A 25055-nucleotide genomic window follows, 5' to 3' on the forward strand; every position below is an offset into this window, starting at 1 on the left:
TTTTTTTTTTCATTTTAATTCCAGTATAGTTAGCATACAGTGTTAAATTAGTTTCAGGTGTACAATATAGTGATTCAGCAATTCTATATATTATTCAGTGCTCGTCATGATAAGTGTGCTCTTAATCTCCTTCACCTATTTTACCCATTCTCCCACTCACCTCCCTTCTGGTAATCATCTGTTTGTTCTCTATAGGTTTTTGATTTATCTCTTTTTTTTTCCTTTGTTCATTTGTTTTCCTTCTTAAATTCCACATATGAGTGAAATCTTATGGTATTTGTCCTTCTCTAACTGACTTACTTCACTTAGCATTATATTCTCTAGATCCATCCATGTTGTGGCAAATGGCAAGATTCCATTCTTTTTGTGGCTAAATGATATTCCATTGTATATATATATATACCACCTCTTCTTTATCCATTCATCTATTGATGAACACTTGGGCTGCTTCTATAATTTGGCTATTGTAAATAAACAGAGGAGTGCATATATCCTTTCAAATCACTGTTTTTGCATTCTTTGGGTGAATACCCAGTAATGCAATTACTGGATCATAGGGTAGTTATATTTTTAATTTTTTGAGGAACCTCGCTGTCTTCCACAGGGATTTCATCAGTTTGCATTCCTACCAATGGTGCAAGAAGGTACCTTTTTCCCCATGTCCTCGTCAACCTCTGTTGTTTCTTGTGTTGTTGATTTTAGCCATTCTCACAGGTGTGACGTGATATCCCAATTTTGTTTTTGATTTGCATTTATCTGATGATAAGTGATATTAAGCATCTTTTCATGTGTCTGTTGGCCATCTGTATATTTTCTTTGGAGAAGTGTCTGTTCAATGTCTTCTGCCCAGTTTTTAATTGGATTATTTGTTTTTGGGGTGTTGAGTTGTGTAATTTCTTCATATATTTTGGATACTAACCCTTTATCATATATGTCATTTGCAAATACCTTCTGCTATTCAGTAAATTGTCTTTTAGTTTTGTTGATAGTTTCCTTTGCTGTGCAGAAGCTTTTATTTTGAGTAGTTTATTTTTGCTTTTGTTTCCCTTGCCTCAAGAGACGTATCTAGAAAAATGTTATTATGGAGAGGGTATTCTGTCTTACTTGATTATTATATTAACGGTAATATTTATAAGGCTTTATCATTAAATATTATTTACTCTATGACTTTAATAAATGCTGTTTATCAGATTAAGGATAATTTCTTCTATTTTTATGTGGCTAAGAGATTTTATCACAAATGGATGTTGGTTTTTTTAATTCTAATTAAGGTAATCATATATAAATCAATTTTAAGGGCTGAAGTCCTGTATAATCATAATATTTCTTTTAAATATACTATTGGACACTATTTGCTAATATGACTTTTTCATCTACCCTCAAGTGATTTTGATCTGGAACATCCTTTTCTTGTTATGCTATTGTCCAATTTTGATATTATCCCAGCTTCATATAATGAGTTTGGTATCTGGTCCATTTAACCAATTTTGGCTAAACACTTTGTACATAATATCAATTATCTGTTACCCACAGATTTAATTAAAAGCAATAACAAAAAACTTCACTGGTAAAACTCTCTGGTCCCAGGCATTTTTGGAGTAGGGGGCTGATTCCGGACTTTGTTTTACTTTATTATAAAGCTGGTTTGATCTATTATTGAGTGCATTTGTTTAATTTTTTCTATTTTTCTAGAATTGCCCCTTTTATGTACATTTTTACATTTATCAAAAATTGTTCACATCTTCCTATTTCTTAGGATACCATGATCCATGGGGACAGAAGGAGTTTCTGTCATCCTAATACCCCAGGCTCTCTGGAAAACGTCATTTTGTGTTTATAGCACCAACTTCCCTACACAAATTTCCTGTACCACCTAATGGTATTATTTGGTATTATTTATTCTTCACTGGGTAAAGGTATTTTTCAGCTCACCCCCAATTTCAGGTTATGTAAGAACACAAAAACTATATCATATTGTACTCTCTATAGATAAAAGTGAAAAATCATATTCATTATTATGTGATCTAGTTTACATATACATGTGTGTAAATAAATTTTTAAAGACCAAATAATTGAAGTCAGTAACAAGGAAGAATTTACAGTTTACTCGATTATTTAATGTACATTTACCCAACACATATTAGGTCTTCATTAAAAAACATTTACAAGGATAATGTTTATAAATTTAACTTAAAAGATGTGCTTACTTTCATGAGATGCTATGCTTTCTTTCAAAATATCATCCTCCATATATTCTTCATACAAGCCAGGGTGCTATGCAGTAAAAATGTCTTATGAGTTATTCATTGCTTTAGACTCATCCATTTATTCATTCATATCTTCCAGAGCTGTTTATTGAATATCTTATGTGTAGAAGCATCTCTTAGATGCTTAGGATAATAATAATAAAATATAACCCCTATTAAATGCTTACTACATGGCAGGCACTATTCCGAGGCTTAACTCACTAAAGTTTACAAACTCAAAATGGTAAGTACTATTATTATTCTCTTTTTACATATGAGGAAACTGTGATAATGTGAGGTTAAGAAATAGTCCTAATACAAAAGTTCACTTTGTGTTGAGAGGACAAACACATGAACAGACAAATGTAATATAGTAGAAGATCCATTGAGAAAAAAGGTCAATCTATGAGTAAATTTTTCTCTCTCAGAAGTAGCAATGTTTATGACAAGGAGGTTTAGGACTTCTTGATTCAAGCAAATAATTTTAATATTAATTGAAAAAGAGTGGGTGTACATGAGTTGAGAATCCCAGACTCCATTGCAAAGCTAGTATTGGTGGGTTGTAGGATCTTGTGCAGGTTATTTAAACCATTTGGACTTTAGGTTCAACTACAAAGCCAGGTAGTAGAATAGAGTTTCATCATTCTTTGACTCTTTAACTCTAATTAAAAGTTTTACTAATAAGGGGTGCCTGGGTGGCACAGCGGTTGAGCGTCTGCCTTTGGCTCAGGGTGTGATCCTGGCGTTATGGGATCGAGCCCCACATCAGGCTCTTCCGCTATGAGCCTGCTTCTTCCTCTCCCACTCCCCCTGCTTGTGTTCCCTCTCTCGCTGGCTGTTTCTGTCTCTGTCAAATAAATAAATAAAATCTTTAAAAAAAAAAGTTTTACTAATAAGACTTATGTATGGGTATTTCGTATTTAATCACAAGTATTATGATTGTATTATCAAAAGTTGGAAATACAAGACTCTTGTCTTCACTGCACAGAAGTTCAAACAAATCTTTGATTAATCTTTCATCGGAGCTGCCAATTAAAGCAGGGCATAATGTAGTTAAGTGGCACTCCAAGTAGAGTCTCTGAACCGCTTAGAGTCCCAAAAACTTTTCCAAGGGTCTTCCAGGTCAAAAAAATGTTAAGACGTTGTGTCTCTTTTTCACCCTCATCCCCTCACAGTGTACAGCAGAGTTTTCCGAGGCTACATGATGTGTGATGATGTTATCACTCTGTTGGCTAATAGAATACCTGCCTCTGTGTTCTTTTTTTCTTTTTCTTTCTTTCTCTTTCTCTCTTTCTATTTTTTTTTTTAGAATTTCCTCAGCTTTAAATTTTAATATGGTAAATATTAGTGGATGTAAAGCATGAAACAAAAGCTTTGGGGGATCCTCTATTGTTTTTAAGAAATATGGGTCCTGGGACCCAAAAGTTAGAACCACTATCAACGGTTGACAAGAACAGTTGAACTCAATGTAGTACAAGAATAAATTGTAACCGTGCCATTTACTGGCAGTGTGACTCTGGGCAAGTTACTTAACTCATCTAAGCCTCAGTTTCCTCATGTGTAATATTAACCTCATAGCTGTTTTAAGAACATGCAATGAGATAATGCATGTGAAGTACTTTATACCGGGTCTGATATGTAAAAGCAAAAACCCTGCTCAAAAGTAATTACCTATCTTGGGAAGGATAGACAAGAAAATGGTAAACTGATCATTTAAATTGATAGCTTTTTTTTTTTTTACCACTAGGTACATAACTGTCATTGTGTACTCTTCACTTGGAAGATACAATTTATGAAAAGTAATAATTTAATTAAATCATTTTAAAAATTACCCTGTTCCTAATAGATAACAGGCCTTGTAGTTTATCTGCCACTTCATTTTTTGATGATGTTTATTGTTCCAAATTTGTCATGAAAATAGCTAAGCAAATAACAATGTCAGCTCTTAGTATGAATCATGGATTTGCTACAGATGCGAGAGCCAACTCCAAATTAATTGGCTGATATCTGAGCACATCCATATCAGTTTGCCGTACGCAAAACTTTGGCTAACCTGGTTTCTACATGCAAAGTGAGAAGGAAGTCCTGATATTTAACTCTAAATTAACAATCTCTTCCTTATTATTGAAGAATTCTTATCAATATACAAACAGGTTCTAGTATCTCCCTTTAAAAAAAAAAAAAAGTGACCACACAGGCCCACAGGCCCCTCCAGCTACCATCCCCTTTCCTTGTTCTCTTTTACAGCCAACTTCTCAAAACAGCTATGTTAATAGCCCAGGATCCTCCTTCCACACATCTGGTTCTCTCTTCCTCTCCAATCCAATCCTCTCTACAATTCCACTAAAATCTTATTTCAAGACCACTTGCCACCAGATCCAAAGACCTTTCTGTGTACAGCTCCTTTAACATTTCAGCATCATAAAACAAAACAAAACAAAATCAAAAAAACATTTCAGCATCATTTGACACTGATGACCACACCTCCTTTTACAAAATATGCTCTTCTTTTGGTGTCTGTGAAACTGTGCTCTTCTGGTCTTCTTCCTACTTTACTGGTCTCTTCTTAGTTTCTGTTACTGACTCATTCTTTTCTGCTTGTGCTTCTCATCCCCATCCTGCCTCTGTCACTGGCTTTGGTGCTGGGCTCTCTCCTCTGCCTATGCTCTCTTCCTAGACTCTCCCTAACTCTCTTTTCAGATTCCTCTTAGACCCACTGTGCATTCTCTTCTTTACCCCATCCCTTCATTTTAAATCCTGTCCACATTCATTGATAGCACAAATATTTTTTGAGCACTTACTCTCTATGAGGCACAATTAAAGACACTTGGGATGGAGCAGAGAATGAAACACATACAGGTCTCTGCCCTGGTGGAACTTACGTTCTAGTAAAAAGAGAGAAAGAATAAATAATAATTGTAATCAATTAATAGATTACATGATATGTTGGAAATGAGTGATGAGTGCTTTGGAAAAGAGAAAAATAGAAAGCAAGAAAAGGGGTTTCAAAATGGGAAAAGTGGGGAAGGAAAGTGACAGAGTGCAATTTTAAATAGAAGTGGTTCAATGACCATGAGAGACTATGAACTCCGGGAAACAATCTGAGGGTTTTAGAGGGTAGGAGGATGAGGGGATGGGCTAACCCAGTGATGGGTATTAAGGAGGGCACGTATTGCATAGAGCACTGAGTGTTATATGCAAACATGAATCATGGAACACTACATCAAAAACTAATGATGTACTGTATGGTCACTAACATATAATAAATTTTTAAAAAAAGTAGTTCAATGAGAAGATGAGCTGAAGTTATCCAAGCCAACTTTTGTGTAGAGTGGATTGCAGGCAGAGGAATAGCCAGTGCAGGGCCCTCAAGGCAGGAGTTTGTTTGATGTATTTGGGGAAAAACAACACGACCAGTGTGGCTGTAGTGCAGCTTGCATGTGGAGAGGAAGGTAGGAGGTGATGTTAGAGGGGAAATTAGAGGGTTGGCAAGAACAGAGAATGGGCAAAAGCCGCTCCTTCTCTTGACCCCTATGGTGGACTGCATTGTGTTCCCCCAAAATTCATATGTTGAATCCGTAACCCCCAATGTGACTATATTTGGAGGTAAGGATTTTAGGAATTAATTAAGGTTAGATGAGGTTGTAAGAATGGGCCCTAATCTGGTAGAACTGGTGCCCTTACAGGAAGAAAAAGAGGCACTAGAGGTCTCTCCCTCTCCCCCTGTGCATGCAGAGAAAGGCTGTGCGAGAGGACAGAGTAAGAAGACAGCTCTCTACAATCAAGCAGCAAGGCTTCACCAGAAACCAAGCCTGATGGCACCTTGATCTGCACTCCTAGCCTCCAGAACTAGAAGAATATAAATTTCTGGTTTTTTAAGGCAGTCACTGGTATTTTGTCATGGCAGCCTGAGTAGACAAATACAGCCCCCTACATATATTCTCCACAGAGCAGCCAGAATGATCTCTTTAAAACCTACATTAAATCATGTCACTCCCTTGCTTAAAGACCTTCAATAATTTCCCATTGAAATTAGAATCAGACTCTCTAATGTTGGTCTACAGGATTTCACCATCTGACTTCTGCCCATCACTTTGACCTTATCCTGTGCCATCCTCCCTCTCACTCACACTAGTTTCTCACTGTCAGCAGAAATACCAAGCTCTTCCCTTTTGCCTGAAAGCTTCGCCTCCTGTTCTTCACTTGGTTGGTTTCTTCTGCATCCTCGCCTAAATGGAACTTCCTCAAGGATCCAAATCACCCTTCTAAAGCCAAGAATCTCACTCTCCCCCACCACTTTAACCCAAACTCTATTTCAGTACACTACTTAGTAATAATACTCATAATTTGTCACAATTTCTAATTCTCTCTCTATTTTGCTTATATATTGCCCATTTTTTCCTCATTATAATGTAAAACTCAAGAGGGCAGTGTCCATGTATCCTTTGCTTTCTGCTGTGTCCTTAGAGCTTCAGAGACTGCTTATTACGCAGGAAACCTTCAAAAAATATGTGCTTAATCAAGGATTGAGTAAATACAAGACTATGGCTAGAAAGAAATTATTTTAAATATATTTTAGTACAGTTTTACTAGTATTGCCATAAAATAGATTGCCAGAGTAGAATTGCTGGGTCACAGACTATGCACATTTTTAATTTTGAAAGATCAAAAGTACTGCTTTTTAATATTTAGTGTGACTGATTTGCCACTTTAAAATTTAATTATCACAAATTTAATTTTTTTCCTCTTCTCTTTTGAAAAATGAGCCATTTCGAAACCATTCTCTTTTTCTCCAGTGTTTTTATGGTAACTGAGGCATCATCGTTCATTTTGCAAGAACTCTAGCTTTTGCTTTAGAGATTAAATTGATAGAGCCCGTTTGTCCATGAAAAAAAAATCTGTGAATTGAATCTTCTTTTCTCATTGACCCCTCCATTACAAAATGAATGATGTATTGTGAGAGAGGCAAAAATGAAAACCCCTCTTTTACACATCATTCTTCTTTTTTGAATGTAGGTATTTGTGGGAGTGAAGACATGAAAGTGCACGCTCACAGCACTAGCATATGCATATTCCAAACTGAGTATTTTGTTTGAAATTGCTTTGACAAATGGCCCCTGAGTAATCAATTATAATTATACGTATCGCAATTACTTAAAAAGAGGGTATGCATCTTTACTTTCTAGAAATCTTTCAAATTACTCTTTCAAACGTTAGTTAGAATCCAGAGGCAGGAATGCTTTAACACTTGTGTGTGCTTTTGAATTGGTCTCTGGTCATCAGTAAGGTCCCTAACCTTTCCAGCTGCCTCGCAGCTATTTGATATGTACAAGTGACCGGTGCAAGGGTGTGGATGGCTCCATGTGCCCACTGCCAGAAACACAGACCAGGTACATGTGATTCTGATAGTGGTCTGGACAGAGGACAGTATAATTGGCTTCAATTCATCCCAGTTTTTATAATCCCACTTTGATTGTGATCAAAAGACAAACATCTGTGTCGAAAGAATAATTACAAATTTTGAGAGAGAACAAACATTCAATAAAGATTTTAAAATCTATTCCTAAGAAAATACTTTCCTATTATTTTTTATATGTGATGATCCGTATTATCTGCTGAATAACATCTAAATGAATTCATTAATTCTTGGCAGATTTTTTATTTCATCAGTCACTGACTATGACCTGTATACCACAATAGAGCAAAATTTTAACATCCTATTATTCTCTCAAATTGCACTGTATAGCTCTTTATACCAAATTGGTTCTTCAAATTTTGCCTAATGCTACTCAGCGTTTCCCAACCAGTTTTCACCCAAAAAATTAGGGTGACTTTCACAACCCTCTCCAGTCCTGCCAGCAATCCATTTCCAGCCTAAATCCCCACTATTCCCTATACTTCGGCTCCAAATACATCCTGCATTTTTCCTTCTGTTCTTTCTTCTAATCACTCACATGTTTTCATCTACTCAAACTCTGCATCTTCCTGACCTATATCAGATGCCACCTCCCACTCTGTAAGTCTGCCCCCGCTCCTCAGCCTCCTCCCTTCCCAATTAGAAATGTCCCTGCAGTATTTCCCTGGCACTTTGCTACAACACTTACCACACTCCAAATTGTGTATATCTATGTTTATTATTGACCTGCTCTTCTTAATTAGAAGCTCCTAAGAGTCAGGAAGCTCTGTTATTCATCTTATATTCCCCACAGCAACTTTATAGAATCTTGTACATACCAGATGCAGAAAGGTGTTTAAAGAATTGAAATGGGGGAGCAGGGGCCTGGGTGGCTCAGTTAAGCATCTGACTCTTTGTTTCAGCTCGGGTCCTGATCTCAGGGTCATGAGATCAAGCCTGGCATTGGGCTTTACGCTCAGGGTGGAGTCTGCTTAAGATTCTCTCCCCTCTCCCTTTGCCCCTCCCCCCACCTCTAAAACAAATAAATAAACCAAAAAAAAAAAAAAAAGGAATTGAACAGAGCTGCAGACCAACAATACCAGATGTTCCTACTAACCATTTTGGCAGCTCTGTCGTGCCGCTTAGCAATGCCTCCTAGAACATACACCGTCTTCGTGCAGGTAGAACAACAGACCATGAACCTAAAAGTTTTTTCTTCTACCTTTCTTGAATTATGAATCAATCTCTGATTCTGGAGCAACTCTGCATGTATGTGTGTGCCATCAAAAAATGGCTTTGCCCTACCAGCCAGGAGGTATATAGGCACAGATGGCACTGGTAAATAAACGCACATGTGAAATCAGTGGAAATTTTCTATATTAACATTTTGCAGGCTTAGAAATCTCGTATTTAGATAACTATGGACAAGTATTCAAGGCTGTTCTTTGGCAATGGGTAATAAAAGATCACTTCTGTATTGAGACTGATGTGACTTTTACAAAATGAGTACTAGATATAAATATGTTGATCAACTTTGGAGAAGTTAAAAATTAACTTCATAAATGGAAAGGAAGATAGACCTCCAGAACCCATGCCTCAAATGATCTGGCTTTCAGAAATCTACAAAAATATTTTGTGTTGATTTGTCAGCGTTAAGATGTGCAAATCAGCGTATTGACTGGCTGTACTCTGTCCAAAGCCATGGCTTTTAGGCAATAGTAAATAAGAGCTTTTCCTACTTTTCATGTTTTATTTGTAGTCTAAACCAGAAACTTGTCTATAACCATTTGTTTACTGTATCATTTTGACAAGGAAAACTATAACAAGCAGCACCCAAGTGGTTCAACTAAGGAAAGCAGAGGTTGATATAATTAAATTTAGATTCCTCTGAAGCTCTGTATACAAAATAAAGCAAAATTTTGATGTGACATATCCTCTGGATCTTGGCATTCGTGATAACTAACAAGGCAAAGGAATCCTGTAACCAGGTTAGGATTTATAGGCCGGAAGTCACACATTTTAAAATGAGGATATATGATAAGTCATGATAAGGCGTATAGACAGAAGAAACCCCATCAGCTGGGAATGAAGTTGATGGTGACCAGGAAGATTAACCCTTTCCAAAATGTAAAAAGCACACACAATACTCTGTTGATGAGCACAGTAGGGCCCATACACCACTGTTTTGGTTCATTACCCGGATCAGGGTAAAAAGGTTCCTAAGCGCCAAGGTAAGTGGGTTCAGTGAAAATGCACCACAAAGACCAGAGGGAAAGCTTTGGAAACTGCTGGATCATCAGATCAATAGACTCAAAGATGACTAAGTTAGGTTGCTTTATGCAGTTTAAACATTTGTGCAGGGAGTCTCCCCACACAGCCTTTTATTGACAGCTACAGATCAATGGTAATTTTTGATCATTTTCAACCTACATAAACCTATTGACCTCATGGCCACCTTTGGGGCACTTCAAGTCATCAAAAATAATCAGAGGAGATGGTGTAAAATTGTCAGACTGCTGAAGACTCCAAGTGGTTTCATGTGCCCCCCAGGAGCAGAGTTGAGAGGTTAAAATGTAGTTCAGATTGCTAGCAGAACCTCACTGGCAGAGTGTTCCAGAGAGTCTTGTCTTTATGTCTCATAAAAGGACATCCTGATTTGTATCCGGACTCTGACCCTTATGCATATAAGCTGTGGTTTTGTTTTTGTGTTTTTTTTTTTTTGAAGCCAAGTCTCATTGGAAATATTAGATTGTGGATACTGAATTTTTCCTGTTTTCCTCTGTTGAATCATTCATTCCACTTGCTGCTAACAAAAGTAGTTAATGTACTTGTAGAATAAAAATACGAACATTGGGTGGATGTGAACATGGGAAGGACGAGGATAGATGAGAAGTGAGCACAAGCTCGTAGCCCAGAGATTGGGGATAACAAGAAGGCTATCTCCTAAGAATCAGTAAGATGGAAGAGTGAGGGAAAGAAGGAAAAAAATAAGGACAATGAAGAGGGAGAAGTAAGAGTATTGAATCAAGATCATCTCCATAAGGGAAGGAGGAAGGGGGAGCAGAAGAGTGAAAGTGAAGAAAACGGTTTTTAATGATGACTTTTACTAGTCAATGGGAGAGAATACTACATCCCCAAAGGAAGGAATTTAATCCAAGACACTTAAGGTAGACAGTGCTCAAGCGAATCTGAATTTAAGGGGAAAAAACCAAGTTAACTGAATAAACAAACAAGATACAATCCACAGAATGAACTCTGCCCAAATTTCACAGCAGGATTCTAAAATAGTGAACTTTGGTGTTGGAAATCCACTCAGGAGAGAATAATACAAATGATTTACTTAAATGTCGAAGAATATATTGGTAAGGATCATCTTGCCATTTTTAAATTTTCTGCATTTTTTTTTCATATGGCCTTTACTAAACGTTGACAAAAAGCATGGTCATTAATGAGGTTTATTTAAGGTGTGTGTGTGTGTGTGTGTGTGTGTGTGAACATGGGGAGAACGAGGACAGATGAGAAGTGTGTGATGTAGCTCTTCAGAAATAACAACAAAATATGGGAACTTGTCCTTAGCATAAATTTATGCTCTAAAAATTCTCCTTTACATTTACAATAGGAGAGTCTTTCTTTCTTTTTTTTTAAGATACAGACCAAAGTAAGCAGAACAACTACTGTAATCACCTTTTGTAGGAATAAACCTCTAAAGATCTCTGTCTCAGGCACGCACGAACTTCAACTTGAGGTCTGCAGGTCATATTTCTACATTAGATGGCAGAGGTTTTGAGGCCAGGGCATTTTGAATACTTCTGCTTTCTGAGGATCTGAGCTATAAATGTTTATTAAAAGGATCTATAATGCAATCAGTTTTGTTATTTTTTTAATGGTTGCCTGGAGTGTGTTGGATGACTGAATGCCGGTTGTTAATCATTAAGTAGTCATGTTACCAAAAGTGTTTGATAGTATTGCCATCTAGGGGCTGAACAGAATTCTCAGCTCTGAAATAAACTGTAATTGAGCAGGTGCTGCTATTGACAATATACATATGTTTTTGCTTTATAGCCCACATGCTTTTCATGTTTCTTATGACAAAAGCTATCTCTAAATGTCCCCCAACAGCCTACCTTTTTTTATATATAATCTGTTAGAGGTGATTACTATTTGCTTTGGATCTTACGCTTTTTTGGCATCTATTACTGAATATTCGGAACAAAGAGTTTTTCTTTTTTGCATTATTAATCTTGCCCATGTTTGCCCTATTTCTACAGAAAAGGAATCGTTTATCAGAAAAGAATGTTTGTAACCGGGACTTGTAGCATCTTCAGATTTAATATTCATTATGGTCATTCTAGTTCTGTGCTATATTTATCTAAAAGACCAATCCAATGTTGTGGAGAAATAAGTTTTAAATATTTATGATCTAACTTTTAATATTTTAAAAAAGAGAAATTAGTATTTCTATAAAATTTGTTTCAGAGTCTGGTCGCTTAGCAAATGTTTAAATATTAAAAGATTTCAAGAGGTTAGCATGTAATATCATAATAGGACTTATTGAAAGAGGAAAATTGACTTACAAGTTTTTGATAAATAAAGGCAATTATATTTTCTCTGCTTGTGTTTAACACATCATAAGAGACATTAAACAGTTGAAACTTATAACCAAGAATGTGAGGAAACAGTGTCAAAAATTATTTCTACGATGTGTTTTGGTTTTGTCTAACTAGTTTTTTGGAAAATGGTTCAGTGCGCTTTTGCCACCTTGTTTTAGATTTTGTTTAAAATGATATTTGGATGCCTCTAAATTAAGGATAATTTCCATTCACATAACTTTGTCTGATGCTTTCAGGTACCTACTCTCAGAAATTACTTCCCCTTCTCTCCCTCATATTTGTCCTTCTGTATCCACCAAGGAGAGGACAACTAAAAACTGTCCTATTTAAACATCTTATAGACCAAACCTGATCTTACACACCATTAAGTGTAAATATCCCATTAAGCCAGTCAAAACTTCCTCATGATTATTCATGTATGGTACACAAAAGAAAGTGTCTGTGTGTCTGTGTGTCTCTGGGTGTGTCTGTGTGTCTCTGGGTGTGTGTGTGTGTTTACATATACACATATTAATGGTCCACTTGCAGACATAATTGCTATTTATAAACAGACATATCCATCCAGCCCAGATGTAGAAAGAGCACCCTGGGCTCTTCCAAAACATGAAGACTTTTAGTTCCAGCTTTTAGTTATGTAAAATATGTTAAATTTCTCTCCAAGCACACACACACACACACACACACACACACACACAACCCTAATTCTACTATCTTTTTTTTTCCTTTAAAATCAACAAAAAACAAATTCTCAAAGCCTAGCTAACAATTACTTTTGGTAAGTTTGATGGTTCTAGTTATTGCATGTTTAACAAATGAGAATATTTTCAGATGTATATCACTAGTAGACTTATCTAAGGATGTTTGTGCATTCATAGTTCAGTTCACTTGTTTTGTTTTCTTGTGGCTGTTTTACTGCATTTGTAGAGAATGAGAGAGGGAGACTGGGAAGAGTCATACGTATAAACAAATGGTACTGGAGATTAACTGTTCCAGTTAGATCTCCAAACCCTTAAGATTATCCCATTCTTTGTCATGAAACTTGGTGCCACTGATTTCCACCATGAGCTGGATACAGCATTGACCTGAAGCATCATAGATTTTTTTATGTTATATATCATATCCTTTGGACTATAAGCTCTGGAAAGGCAAGGATCTTATCTGATCCATACTTTGTGTATGTCTGAAATTACACAGCATTAGATAATATATTCAGGTGTGAAGAACAGTAAAAAAAAAATGTTTTCCTAATAATTCAAAACTCTGTTGTGATATTTGTGTTGCCATTGCTACTGTACCTTGGTCAGAGAATGACCTTCCAGCAATTGTTAGCAGTTCCTGAAAGAAAACTAACCTGTTTATTTTTGTGCAGGGAACGAGCCATCAAGCCCACCTATTTGGGTTAGAACCATTCACGACGTATCACGTTGGAATTGTGGCCACAAACCAGGCAGGAGAAGTTTCAAGCCCCTGGACTGTGGTTCAAACCCTAGAATCTTCCCCGAGTGGACTGAGCAACTTTACAGTAGAACAGCAAGAGAATGGCCGGGCGTTATTGCTACAGTGGTCAGAGCCTGTGAGAACCAATGGTGTGATTAAGGTAACGTCTACCCTGAATATGAGATCATGTTTGGTGTTCTCCAGATAAATAGATGAGCCCTGACATGCCATCAGGTCACTGTGGGAAAACACCCTTCACCGTCCGTGTAATCCTCCTTGATAGCTCCTCCAGGCACTTAATCAGAGATCAGAGAAAACCAGCTCCCATGTATTATGCCCCCTATGAACCCAACACTGGGCTAAGTGCTCTCCGTGGATTATCTCATTTAATTTGCACATCAACCCTACCAGGTAGGTATCACTAAACTTCATGAGGCATATAAAGGCTAAATAATTGCCCAAGCCCACACTGCAAATGATCAAATTGCAATTTGAAGTCAGGAAGTCACGCCAAAACTGAACTCTAAATGACTGTTCTTACTGCCTCCTGAATTATCCTGCCCAGTTATTTGCTTGAGTCTTGCCTAATTTGCGCTTTGAGCAGAGCTCACTGAGTAGAAGACAGGAAGCTCCCTATGTCTGCTAACGCCCCTGCCTCCGTATGTAGCCTGCCTCCATATATACTAATGTCCTAGGTGCGTCTCGGCTTTACCAGTCTGTGAGCACAAATAAGGTTGCATTTCCATTATTAGACTGCATTTTATTACTTTGAATGATCACCCACATGCAAACCAGTCTTCATCTCCCTTTTTGTATGTTTGTCCCCAATAGTTGGGGTGACTTACTCTCATTCTGTGGCTGCCTTTAGCCTTGGATCACCACTCAGGCCCTGATCAACTGCCTTCTGCAGGCTGGGCATTGCCTCTCCTTGACCACTCCCTCTCAAGGCGGCAAAGAGTCCCCCATTAATTCCACATAGAACAATTAAGACTAAGCTATAACTTTGGAGAAAGCTTCCCTGAAAACCCTATAAGGAAGATGACAGCAGAAATCATCTACAGCAACAACTTAGAACTTTAACTAGAGCTCACAGGCCCAGGCCCATCCTCGTGGGCCTCTATATAGCAGCCTCACTGCTTAGTACAATGGCTGCCTGTCAGCCAAGCTCAAGGCCTGCTACAAGCAGCAGAAGCAGCTGTCTTCTCCCAGCCTGCCTACATGTGACAGTGCCTGACTTCTCCCACTCTAGGACTGAAGGCTTGAGCCGTAGGATCCAGGGTCTCAAAATCCAAGCCACAGCCTAAGAATCCGTCAGAGAAGAGAGTCTCTCTCTTCTCCTTCACACCCATCAAAGTACCCCTCTTTGTGAGTGTTTGTTCCCCATTCCAGTGTCTGCCTCTTCCTGGCATGATTGACAATAGAAGTATCTACTCCTTTGCCCTCATTTGCATTTCACCAAATATTTATTGAGCTTCTACTAAGTGCCAGGCACTTATTCAGGAGTGAACAAGACAGGCAAGATCTCTGCTGTCATACAATTTACCTCTGTGTGTGTGTGTGTGTGTGTGTGTGTGTGTGTGTGTGTACATGAATGGGGAGGGCACAGAGAGGCAAACAAAAAGCTAGTACACAAATGAGAGAATTTTGGAGAAGGATGAATACGATAAAGAAAATTAAACAGAATAATGTAATTATGCCTGCTCGGGCTATTTTAGAATGGATGATCATTCGAATTGAGTTGACATTTGAGCTGAGCCCTGAATGACAAGACCGAGTCAGTCATGTGAAGATATGAGAGCAAAATGTTCCAGACAAAGTGAACAGCAAATGCAAGGCCTGAAGCCAGGAATGAACTTGGTGCATTCAAATGAAGGGAAGAAAGCCAGTGTGGTTGAAGTATTGGAGGGGTGCAGGAAGAGAAAGATGAGAACGGTAGATTGGTAGGAGGTATATTGTGCCCAACCTTGTGGGCTGTGATGAGTTTGGAACTCATTCTAAGTGCGATGAAAAATTACTGAAGGGTTTAGGCAATTTAATAGCATAATCAAATTTATGTTTTCCAAAATCACTCTGGCTGCTATGTATAAAATGGACTTTAAGACCAATGGAGTTTGGAAGATACTAAACATTTAGGATAGAATTGATGGTGGCTTGAATTAGGGTGGGAGCTGTGAGGGGGGAAGATGTAGGTGGATCGGAGATATATCCAGAAAGCAAAGTTGACAAGATCTGCTAATGGACTGGACGTGAAACATGAAGGGAAAAGGATAGTCAGACCTTGAGTCATTGACTGAGAAGGTAAGGTTGGAAAATGTACAGGTTTGAAGGGACAAGTAGGCAGTTGGAGGTGTAAGTCTAGAACTCTATTTTTAGAATTCATTAGTATATGGGTGGCATTTAAACCCATGAGCCTAGAGGAGATCAGGTATGGAGAGAACATAACTAGAGATGATAAGAGCCTGGGATCAAGCTCTGAGGAATACAGAAATTTGAAGGTCAAGAGGAAGAAGTGGGGCCAGCAAAGGAGATTCAGAAAGACAAGTGAGGTAGAAGGACAGGTAGATGAGTGGGACATCCCAAAACCGTGGAGAAAGTATGTCTGATGCTCTTGAGAGATCAAGTGGAACGAGGGCAGAGAAGTCATCCTGGACCTGGAAATGAGGTAATTGTTGTGACCTTGACAAGAAGATCAAGTGGTGAAATGAGAAACCAGGTTGAAATGGCTTGAGGAGAAAATAGCAAGTGAAGAATGAGGACCCCAACTCTTTAAAGAAGTATAGATGAAAAGCCGAGAAACAGGGCGGTAGCTGGGGGACTAGAGTGTCAAGAAGTTTTATTTAAAAATCAGTGAAAGATTCTAGAGTACATTTAAACATTAATGGAAATAGCCCAGTAGAGGGAGATAAACGGTGATGCAAGAGATAATGAGAATGATTGCAGGTGTAGAAATATGTAGGAAGGAGCAGGTATGAGATCCAGAGATCAGGTGGGCTCCACAGGGACAGAGATACTTCATCCAGAGCACAAGGAAGGAGGGCACACAGCATAAGTCTAGATTCACATGGATATGGTGATGACAATATATAACATGAGAATATTCCTTTCTGACTGCTTCTGTTTCCCCAGTCAAGTATGTGGTTCTGTCAACAACCACCCGGGAGAGACGAAGAGGGTGATGGCAGTTGTTGGGGAAAGGAGAAGATATGAAAGAATCACTTTGGAAAATGAAAGAGTGAACATATAGGGGAATGAAATAAGACTACAAGTGGGGAATCACCCACTTAAAATTTATAGTAAGATATTTAAAGTGAGACCAGTCAGTACATTTGGGTGTTTTTCCCCAAACCTTAGCAGTTAGAAGCTAAGGTACAGAGGGAAAGCTAAATTTAATACTAGTTAGAGATTTGCTAGGTGAATATGAGGGAGCTCAGGGACTCATGGAAGCTTTTAAATTGATTATGAAGCTAAGCTCTCTTCAGAAAATACACTATTTCCCTTCCCTTAGGGATGTGGATCTTGCCCTAGGAACCCAACTCAGAGAAAAGTCACACTGAAATACAACAGTCCAACATAAATCGATTTCTAAAAGTCTGGGCTATTTAATTTTAAATAACAAAAAGTATATCAACAGTGCAGTCCAAGTTAAGTTTGCCTGTGGGAATGGTTCGAACTAGATGTGCCTCCCAAGGGATTCTGATGTACACCCCAGCCCCTCTTGGGGGAGTCCATCCTGGGGGGTCACTACCAACCACAGGAATGTATCATATCTCTCACATGCATCGAGGCTGGAAAAGGGCAGGAAATCACTGCACAAACACATCTACATTCAAGTTGAGTTACTCCCCATCTTTCCCAAAGAACGATGGATAATATGGGATGAAAATTTTTGCTCTACATTTAAATGACAAGTGTTCAGATGGCTTTCCCCAGAACAGAAGAATACTTTGGTCCAAACGAGCAATCAATTCTTCCATGGCATGTAAGAGAAAACAGCATATTTTTTTCCATCTTCTAGTCATCAAAGTTTCTATCTATATTTGTGTGTATATGTATAACACATATACGCCTATATGTCTGTGTATGTGTGCCCACACATGGATACACAGACATTTTCAGCCCTGGCACCCTGGTACAAATGGTTAAGTATTATAATTCCATTTCCCAGTAAATGCGGCAAGACATAGACAATGTAGATAAGCCCTACTTATCCCACTCAGAATGAGATCCAAAGTGCTCATTGTCTGTAAAATGGGATTTGAATACTGTTCCTTACTTTTAAAAAAATAAAATAGGAGGAAACCTGTTTGACTTTTTAAGTCAAAGAATCAGCTTCAATAGCCTTTAGCTTTTAGATATGTGTTTATATGATATCCAACCTTAAAAAAAAAAGGCAAAGGAAACCATTGTTCTTCTTTTTGTGGATTTTACATTAACTGGAAAAGATCACATTCCCAAAATTAATATCAGAATGCTTATCTGGATTAGGACCATCAAGATGAGGAATAGGAGGGAGAGGTTAAAACGGACGAAATAGCTACACCAAGAAATCACGTGCTACACATTATTTTCCCTCTGCTTCTCTTCCTACAGACCTACAACATCTTCAGTGAGGGCATCCTGGAGTACACTGGCATGAGTCGTCAGTTTCTCTTCCGACGCCTGCTCCCTTTCACTCTCTACACGCTGACCCTGGAGGCCTGCACCAGGGCGGGCTGTGCACACTCAGCGCCCCAGCCTCTGTGGACAGATGAAGCCCCTCCCCACTCTCAGTTGGCTCCTGCGATTCAGTCTGTGGGGTCCACCAGCATTGAGCTGAGCTGGTTTGAGCCTCTCCACCCACATGGAAAGATAATTCGCTATGAAGTGATTCGCAGGTGCTTCGAGGGAAAAGCTTGGGGAAATCAGACAATCCAGGCAGATGAGAAAATTGTTTTCACAGAATATAATACTGAAAGGGACACATTTGTGTATAATGACACTGGTTTGCAGCCATGGACGCAGTGTGAATATAAAATCCACGCTTGGAATTCAGCAGGCCACACCTGTAGCTCTTGGAATGTAGTAAGGACAATGCAGGCGCCTCCAGAAGGTCTCTCTCCACCTGAAGTAGCCTGTGTATCTGTGAATCCTCCCAAACTGCTGATTTCCTGGATCCCGCCAGAACAGTCTAATGGTATTATCCAGTCCTATAAACTTCAAAGGAATGGAGTGCTCTATCCTTTCAGCTTTGATGCTGTGACTTTCAATTATACCGATGAAGAGCTGCTTCCGTTTTCCACATACACTTATGCAGTCGTAGCCTGCTCAGATGGGGGCTGCTCCACCAGCAAACCCACCAGCATTACCACTCCTGAGGCTGCTCCAGCAGGAGTCAGCCCTCCAGCTCTCTGGACCATCAGTGCTACTCAGATAAATGTATCGTGGTCACCACCATCGCTTCAAAATGGAAAGATCACTAAATATTTGCTTAGATTGGACAGTAAGGAGTACCTTGCTGGGCAGAGCCTGTCCCTGCTGGTGTCTGACCTACAACCTTATACTCAGTATAATTTCTCCCTGGAAGCCTGCACAAACGGAGGCTGTACAGCTAGTTCATCCAAGTCTGCCTGGACCATGGAGGCCCCACCCCAGAACATGGACCCTCCAAAATTGCAAGTTACAGGCTCAGAATCAATAGAAATCACCTGGAAACCTCCCAGAAACCCAAATGGCCAGATCAGAAGTTATGAACTTAGACGGGATGGAACCATTGTCTATACTGGCCTGGAAACTCGCTATCATGATTTTACTCTCACCCCAGGTGTGGAGTATGGCTACACGGTGACAGCCAACAACAGCCAAGGGGGTGTTTTGAGTCCACTCGTCAAAGACAGAACCAGTCCCTCAGCACCATCAGGGATAGAACCTCCAAAATTGAAGGCCAAGGGCCCACAAGAGATCTTAGTGAACTGGGATGCTCCGGTGAGGACAAATGGCGACATCATCAATTATACCCTCTTTATCCGAGAGCTGTTTGAAAAAGAAACAAAAATCATACACATCAATACAACTCATAATTCTTTTGACACACAGTCACTCATAGTAGACCACCTGAAGCCATTTCACAGGTAAGTAGCCAACTCCGGATTTGCTAAGAGTAAGCCACTGTCCTTTCTATAGCATGAGAGCCTCAGTCAGTTCAAATGAAAACTAAAAGAAGATGGGTGATGTCCCCATCCCCCAACCACTTAACCATTGACAGTGGACTAAACACGTCTTCAGCCGGTCAAAGCTTGCTTGTGCAACTTCCAGAGAGCAAAATTCCTGCGGTGACATCTTGAGAGTCAGTTTTTCAGAAATGTTTGCGATTCACCACAGTGTCTGGAACAAGTCACAGAGGTGGGCCCCTTCCCTGAATTTTGTTCCTCCAGAAAACATCCAGGCCCCTGAACAGTTGTGAGAGCCCAGATGGTGTTTTCTGATCCAGGCAGTGAAGAAAATTAGGTATTATTTTAAAAGACGAAAAAAGTACCAATGAGAGCTGTTACTAGCCAGAGTTGGACTGACCCAAATTTTGTTTTGGGGAGAGCCTTCTTACTGAATCCAGCACTTCTCCCAGGGATAATGAGACTCATCCGACTCTATTTCCCCAACCCCTTAGGATTCTCCCAGCTCTGATCTCCTGACTTCCCAGGATGGTGCCACTTTGCTAACTCCTGTTTCTCAATGGTCACCTCGGGGCTCTCTGACGTGCATGGATGTGAGCTGCTCTCCATACAAAGGAATCTTACCACTGGCCCTTTTCCTATAGCTTGAAGAATTACTTGGCATTTCTCCCCACCACATTTTAAGTAACTTACATGCCCAGCGAGAAGAGTAATAAAAGACATTTTATGCTTAAAATTTAGTAAAATGAACAGAACCACTTAAAAAAAATTAAAGGCTGAAAGAGTGTTGATTTCCAACCACCACTGGTAAAATTCAGCTATTATTGTAATCTACGGATGTGTAGATTAGCTCCCTCCTATAATTATCTCTGAAATATAGTGCTGTTTAAATGAAACATTCATGGTCTTATGCATCTACTCATGACAATTATTTAAGGTCGCATTAAATATTAAACAGTAATTAAAACTTCCGCAGGTATCTTTCATAGCTAATCCACATACTGTGTGAGTTGCCTTTTATCTTACTCTAATCTGGGACATAAAAAAGACCCAGGTTAGCTGCAGAGCTGTACATTTTATGCTGGCTTCCTCTTTACCTGACTGGTGCCTGCAAGTTTGAAAAATCATATCAACTTGCTCCCCTTTGAAACTCTCAGCCAAAAAGATTTCTAAAGAAAAAGGTTTCCAGGTGTGAAAGAAGCACTTTTCACAGGCTGGTGGTTGGGGGAGTTTGATCATCTGATAAGCCTAACATGTAAGGCCACAAGAGATGTCTCTTCACTCTCCACTCTCATTGAAGATGTAAGTGACATTCATGACTTAAAACAACATATCACTTCTGTATGAAGTTGGGGTTCCTGTAGTTTGCGGTTTTTCTAACAGCTTAATGCTAACTGAATACTGCAAATTAGTGTGTCCTCCCAGGGGTATCTCGAGTGGGTCAGTAGGAAGAAGGAGCATGGGAATACTCTAAGTAGCAAAAGGAATATGAACCAGAATTTTAAAACTACCACAGATAATCCAGAAAACAATCTATGTGTGGCAAACTGAAATGGACTGCACAGAATTGGTTAGGAGTCAGATCTGCCATAACACACGGACGGATCGATGCACCCGTAAACCAGGAGTCCCATCACAGTGGGGATAAGCAGGGGAGGAGCAGGCAGGAAGGAGGAGCAGAAAAGGGGAATGGAAGATGTCACAAAAGAAGAAAGATGTGTAATTAAGGGGAAAGGGGAAAAAGAAGAGGATGGGGAAATTGAAAGAAAGCAAGGAAGAGAACAGAAAGCAGCGATAAGAAGAGGGAAAGCAGAAAAGAGAAGAGGAAAAGGCTGGAACCAAAAGAAATAAAGATAGAAAGAAAAGTGGCTGCAGCTGGTGGGAAAATCAGGGGTGTCATAAAATCAGTGGGGCATGGGAACAGAGGGGAAAAAGCTCTTATGTGAAGCCATAGGCACTTAATACTAACAAAAACCCCTCTTGCTGGAAAGGGAAAATCCCAGCTATGTAAATAGGCCTTTCCAGGTGGCAGGAGACCAACTATGAGGCAAAACATAATTGATCGGTTGAGTTTAACTGGGTGGTGATAAGGTGTCTCCATGATTGATAATCTAGCATGTAGCTGGGTTAACTTTGGCCACAAAAGGTCTTTGTGTGGTGTAAGAGAGCCTGTTTTAAGATGTCAGGTATCAGGTGAGGGGATTTATTACCATTGAGCCCCTACCTCTATGATGTTCCTTCATGACCTGGAAACAGTCCTGGGGAATCCTTTAGCTCAGGCTGCAGAGGTAGAAAGAGCCCAGGGCTACGGAAAACTGGTTCCAACTCGCCAAGATCTGCATTCTTCATCGTCGTGTTAAGTAATTCCTCAGAGTACCGGAATTTTTATGTTGGAGAGAATCTTGAAAGTTAATCTATTCCTTACATTCTTGTGTAGGNNAGAATTGTGCCCACCCTTTCCAGACAGTTGAGAATTTGTTTTAGTTTGGGAAGCCAGGAGGATTTAACATGTTCTCAAATTGTTATAGAAAGAGGACTTTGTTATTCTTTTTTTTTTTTTTAAGATTTTATTTATTTGACAGAGAGCACAGCAGGGGGAGCGGCAGGCGGAGGGAGAGGGAGAAGCAGGCTCCCCACTGAGCTGGGAGGCCAATGCGGGGCTTAATCCCACGACCCTGGGATCTTGACCTGAGCCAAAGGCAGGCACTTAACGACCGAGCCATCCAGGCGCCCCGGACTTTTTTGTTCTTTAAAAGGATTAGCTATAGATAAGAATAAATGTAAACTGATTTGTCTTTTTCTTTTCAGCAAATAGTCTCTTTTGTTCTGGAAAACAGTCTTGTAAATATTCTTTCCATGAAAATCTGTTTTGCCAATAATGGGTCCTTTCTGCCTTGTATCCTGAAGGTATGAAGTACGAATTCAAGCCTGCACCGCACTGGGATGTGCGTCGAGTGACTGGACATCCCTACAGACCCCTGAGGTTGCCCCTTTGAGACAGCCCCCGCCACACGTCGAGGTTCGGATGGCTCCAGGGGGATTCCAGCCCACAGTTGCCCTTTCGTGGACGGGACCTCTTCGGCCAAATGGAAGAGTTTTATATTATGAGTTGTACAGAAGACAAACAGCAACTCAGCCCGGAAAACCAAATCCGGTGCTAACCTATAATGGAAGCTCAAGCTCTTTTATGGATTTCGGACTCTCGCCTTTCACAGAATATGAGTATCAGGTAAGAAATGTGTATTATCAACAATTCACACTGAGATGGTGGGCACACATCAGCACCTGCCTGTAAAAATTCCTTGCCATTTGAAAAGCCACTTAAAGAAACATGGGGCTTCAGGAATTTAATGATATCCTTTAAATTTTTTTTTAAGCAGTAAATGAGAGAGGAAAGACCGTATTCATTTGCTCTCTTCATTTTCTTGGTGCTTGATCTATGTGATATATGCTTGTTATTCCTATGTAAATTTCAGGTGAAGTATTTGCATTCCTTATTAATGAAGTGATTTCTACCATTAAGCTTCCCTCCGTCAGTGTTGCCTTGGCAGGAAACACTCCTTGTTAAAAAAATCACTTTGAAAATAACTCCTTAATTGTACCACGATAAAATAAAGCCCAGTGGCAAGTACCTTCACCCCCCAGTGCTGAGGAAAGATATGGAGTGTTGAGAAATGGCTACAGGAAAACAATGAACCTGTGCACAGGGGTGAAGCAAGTTTTGTATGAGAGCAGTCTAAAACGTAGGACTTTGCATATGCCTAAAATGCCATGAATTAAGAAAAATATTCTGAAAATATTCTGAAATCTTTAGAGGACTTCTGTTAGGTTTACTTTGTTTTGCTCTCAGAGTATTTTTTATTTTTCTTGTGATAGCATCTCCATTTCTGGTGGGGGCGGGGGGGGGGTGGATGATTCTCCCACCCCTTGCTCAGGTGTGGTAGGAGGGTCAAACAGTGTCAGACTGTCTCCTAACCAAGAGGTGTGCACAGGAGACTCGCCTGCGGCTTGATCTTCAGCACCGTGACTCAGAATTTTAAAAGGTGGAGGTGAGAAGTCCTCATAAAATACCCCTAACCTCAGGCCAAAAGCTTTTCTTATCCCTGCTAATTCCAGGCATGGTTCTTCAACTATTCTCTTAATTCCGTGTACTCCCAATAAACTCCCTTTTGCATAAATCAGAACCAGTTTCTCTCGCTTGCGGTCAGAAGCTCGCTGATTGATACAAGCACTAAGGGCCGGGCACAATGCCAAATGCAATTTTCTAAGAGAGGAAACCGAACCTCGAAAAGCTTACCATAACCAGAAATAATAAAATCACTAAGTCGCCAGAAATATGTGGAGCCAATCAATGAGTACAGTGCTTAGAGGTAATGTTTTAAGTGTGAGAGGAGTATATTTTGGGCCAATAATGTATGAGACAAATTACCCAAGGAAGTTAGTAAAAATTGAAAATATAAAAAGGTTCTTGAATGGTTTGGAGAAATACACAGATATGTATCCATAGTCCCTTGTTTCCATTTCCAAATCTAAAAGTTTTTTCTAGGTTTGGCACGACTCATTTGGCAGCAAAATGCAATCTGAACAAACTTGAGACTATTTGTAGCACTTATTTATCCCATCTAATGTGAATATTTATATGTTTTGCTACAGAAATGTCATGTTTTATTGCCAGATCATTCTGAGGATGTTACAAAATATACGGTATTTTATTACCTTCCCAAAATCTGAAAAAACAAAATTATTTAAAAACACAATAAGCCCCAAGCGTTTAGGGAAAGGATTGTGGTTTATATCATAAAGGAACAAAAATACCTGTTGATACCACAGTTGGAAACAAAATAGTATTAGAAACAGCCAGAATCTATGTAGCTGGCCACCCTTTTGTTCTTTTCTCTACATCTTTACTAAAAAATGTCGAATTATCAAAGATTCTTCTATTCTCAATTATCTGCTCTCCCTTATGAATAATAAAAGCCCACCTTTGTGACAGAGCTGAATGGAATCAGCAAGAAATCTTTGGCTTCTCATTAGATGAAACTTATGACCCATAGATACTCAAAGCAAACCAGCCATTATAGCTTCTTTGGCGTTATGTTGTGCCATTGGGTTCAGTAATTGACCAGATGACCCATAGAAGTCTTATGCCAGTTTTTTAAGGAATGGCAAACCTCCCCCATATTTAGCTCTAGTGGGTTTTCTTACCGGGAGCTAAGGACAA

At 39.4% G+C, this 25055-nt stretch overlaps 1 protein-coding gene across 1 annotated transcript in view; it reads left to right on the plus strand.

The window, feature by feature from the left end:
• The window catches only part of USH2A (usherin), a 676781-nt gene that overhangs the window by 610066 nt on the left and 41660 nt on the right, over positions 1 to 25055 (plus strand). Inside the window, exons 61-63 of the mRNA XM_040636016.1 lie at positions 13621 to 13848; positions 18279 to 19795; positions 22742 to 23063. Coding sequence (XP_040491950.1) covers positions 13621 to 13848; positions 18279 to 19795; positions 22742 to 23063 — 2067 coding nt within the window. The remainder of the gene's footprint in view (positions 1 to 13620; positions 13849 to 18278; positions 19796 to 22741; positions 23064 to 25055) is intronic.

This window comes from Ursus maritimus, unplaced genomic scaffold, assembly GCF_017311325.1.
Source record: "Ursus maritimus isolate PB19 unplaced genomic scaffold, ASM1731132v1 scaffold_2, whole genome shotgun sequence".
Classification (NCBI taxonomy): domain Eukaryota; kingdom Metazoa; phylum Chordata; class Mammalia; order Carnivora; family Ursidae; genus Ursus; species Ursus maritimus.